The 2,328-nt window shown below is 61.4% G+C and overlaps 2 protein-coding genes across 2 annotated transcripts in view; both read right to left on the minus strand.

The window, feature by feature from the left end:
- H310_13544 (hypothetical protein) overlaps positions 1-1,547 on the minus strand; it is a gene marked incomplete at both ends in the record, with an annotated part of 2,674 nt that extends 1,127 nt beyond the window's left edge. The window contains one exon of the mRNA XM_008881093.1: positions 205-1,547. Within this exon, the coding sequence (XP_008879315.1) occupies positions 205-1,547 (1,343 nt within the window). The remainder of the gene's footprint in view (positions 1-204) is intronic.
- A 145-nt stretch (positions 1,548-1,692) lies between these two features.
- On the minus strand, positions 1,693-2,219 carry H310_13545 (hypothetical protein; the record flags this gene model as incomplete). Its single annotated transcript, XM_008881094.1, has 2 exons — positions 1,693-2,147; positions 2,198-2,219. The coding sequence occupies 2 exons, from the start codon at positions 2,217-2,219 to the stop codon at positions 1,693-1,695; spliced, it is 477 nt and encodes a 158-aa protein (XP_008879316.1).
- Between the last annotated feature and the right edge of the window lie 109 nt (positions 2,220-2,328).

A 2,328-nucleotide genomic window follows, 5' to 3' on the forward strand; every position in this document is an offset into this window, starting at 1 on the left:
GTTGGAGCAGGGGTTGGAGCAGGTGTGGGGGCAGGTGTGGGGGCAGGTGTTGGAGCTGGGGTTGGAGCAGGGGTTGGAGCTGGGGTTGGAGCGGGTGTGGGGACAGGAGTTGGAGCAGAAGTTGGAGCAGGTGTTGGAGCAGGGGTTGGAGCGGGTGTGAGGGCAGGTGTTCTTATCGCTCGATCGATGTTAAGCCGTCCGTACCCGTAGTTATTGTTGGGGTACGTTGCGTCGGAGACGCCACCACAGTTTTGATTTTGAACAGCTAGGCCAGGTGTGTCCACCGACAGGGCGAGCGCCGACTGCACGTTGGCAAACGTGGCGGTCGGGTTGGCCGACAGGTACAACGCAATGGCACCGGTCACATGGGGGGCAGCCATCGACGTTCCAGACATGTATGCGTACGTGGTGTCGCTGGAAAAGTACGAAGAAACGATATTGACTCCCGGCGCGGACACGTCGGGCTTGACCCGGTTGTCGTATGTGGGCCCGCGCGAGCTGAACGACGCCAGGACGTCGCTCGCGTCGGTTGCACCAACTCCGATAACTTGTGGGGACATGCCAGGACTGCCCACTGTTCCACACGCACTGCCGCTGTTGCCGTTGGAGAAAACCGGAATGATCCCAGCGGCACGCCATGCTGCAATCGATGGCTCAAACCACGTCGCGGTGCCATCGGTCGACCCCCACGAGTTGTTGATCACGTGCGGCGCCTTCGTGCAGTCCTTGTTGCCGACTGCATCGGTCGGGCACAGCAGCCACTGCGCGCACGCGGTCAATGTCGCTTGCGGACAGCTCGAGTTGGGGCATCCCAAACATGCAATCCATGTTGCCCCGGGGGCGACCCCCACGCCGATGGTTTGCCCGGCGATCGTGCCCATCACATGCGTGCCATGGCCGTTTGAATCGGTCGGCGTCGTCGTGCCACCTTGCGGATCGAACCAGCCAAAGCTCGTGCGCCAGTTGCCGTTGACAGCTTCATGGGAGACACGAACGCCCGTGTCGATGCTGGCGACGACGATGCCCGCGCCCGTGTGGCCGCTCGCCCATGCTGCGGCCGCTTGGATCTTGTCCACACCCCACTGGTTTGTCGCGGTGACGTTGGCCCCCGACACTACGGCCGAGACCATGACAGGGTTGACGTGGGCAACCCCCGCTTTCGTGATCGAATGGACGTTCGGGTGGTCCGCCAGGGCTCGGATTTCCTTGGTCGTCAACGTGCCGCACGGGAAGAACGTGTTATCGATGTAGAAAAACCTGTCGCACTTGTTCGTTCGCGGCCCGAGGACAGTGTCCACCACGTGCTTGGACTTGCTGGCCTCGGTCTCGAGTCGATGCACGAGGCCGGCGCGGGACCGTCTCGGCCCTTCAAGGAACATCGACGACGGCAGCGCCGGTCGGACAAAATTCACCACCACATTGTGGGCGACACCACTTTCGACGAGTTCACGGTGCACGCGAGCGGCAATCTTGGCCGTGGCGGCCGACGCGAGCACGGCCATGACGACGACGTCGTCCAGCCGCCCCATGTCGCGAAAGATTTTCATGGAATGATGCGATGGCCCCCACGAAACGGTTAAAGATCCAAAAAACGATTGCATTGTGGCTCGACGTGCATGTCGACGCTCGATTGCTTACAACTCGCTACGACAAATCGATCGCGGCGCATGCATGCTGCTAGCGATGGCACGTCTAGAGCACCGACCCGGACACGGCTCCCGTGGCTTGTACGGTCTTGGCTTTGGTCGACTTGAGCCAGCACGTCCCGCCGTTGTACGCGGTCCACGTGAAGAATCGGCACGCTTGGGTGCGGCGGCAGTCGTCGCAGCACAAACTCGACGACGCTCGCGGCGTGCTGGCCACGTCCCCACCCAAGTAGTCGACATTCCACTCGGGCGGAGTGCATCCTCCCGGCGGCGACGGAACGAGCACACCCGACTTGGCTCCTGGCAACGTGGACGCCGCGCCTTGGGTGTGTTTTAACCAGCACGTGCCACCGAGACTCGTGGTCCACACAAACAACTTGCAGCCTGGGGTCGCTTTGCAGTCGGCACAGCATCCATCCACGGACGCCTGCGACGTGCTCTTGATGTCGTTCCCGTAGTAATCGACGTTGTCGGCGACTTTACTGCATGTAGGTGCCGAGACTTGGGCGGCCTTGGCGCCGGCCAAAAAGGTTTTTCGACCCTTGGCGTACTTGAGCCAGCACGTGCCTCCATGAAAGTTGGTCCAAACAAAGAGCTTACAGCCGGCCGTACGTTTGCAATCCGAGCAACAGTGCTCGGAGGACGATCGTAAGGTCGAAGTGAGGTCGAATCCAAAGTAGTC

This window comes from Aphanomyces invadans, assembly GCF_000520115.1.
Source record: "Aphanomyces invadans strain NJM9701 unplaced genomic scaffold supercont1.53, whole genome shotgun sequence".
Taxonomy (NCBI): domain Eukaryota; phylum Oomycota; class Saprolegniomycetes; order Saprolegniales; family Verrucalvaceae; genus Aphanomyces; species Aphanomyces invadans.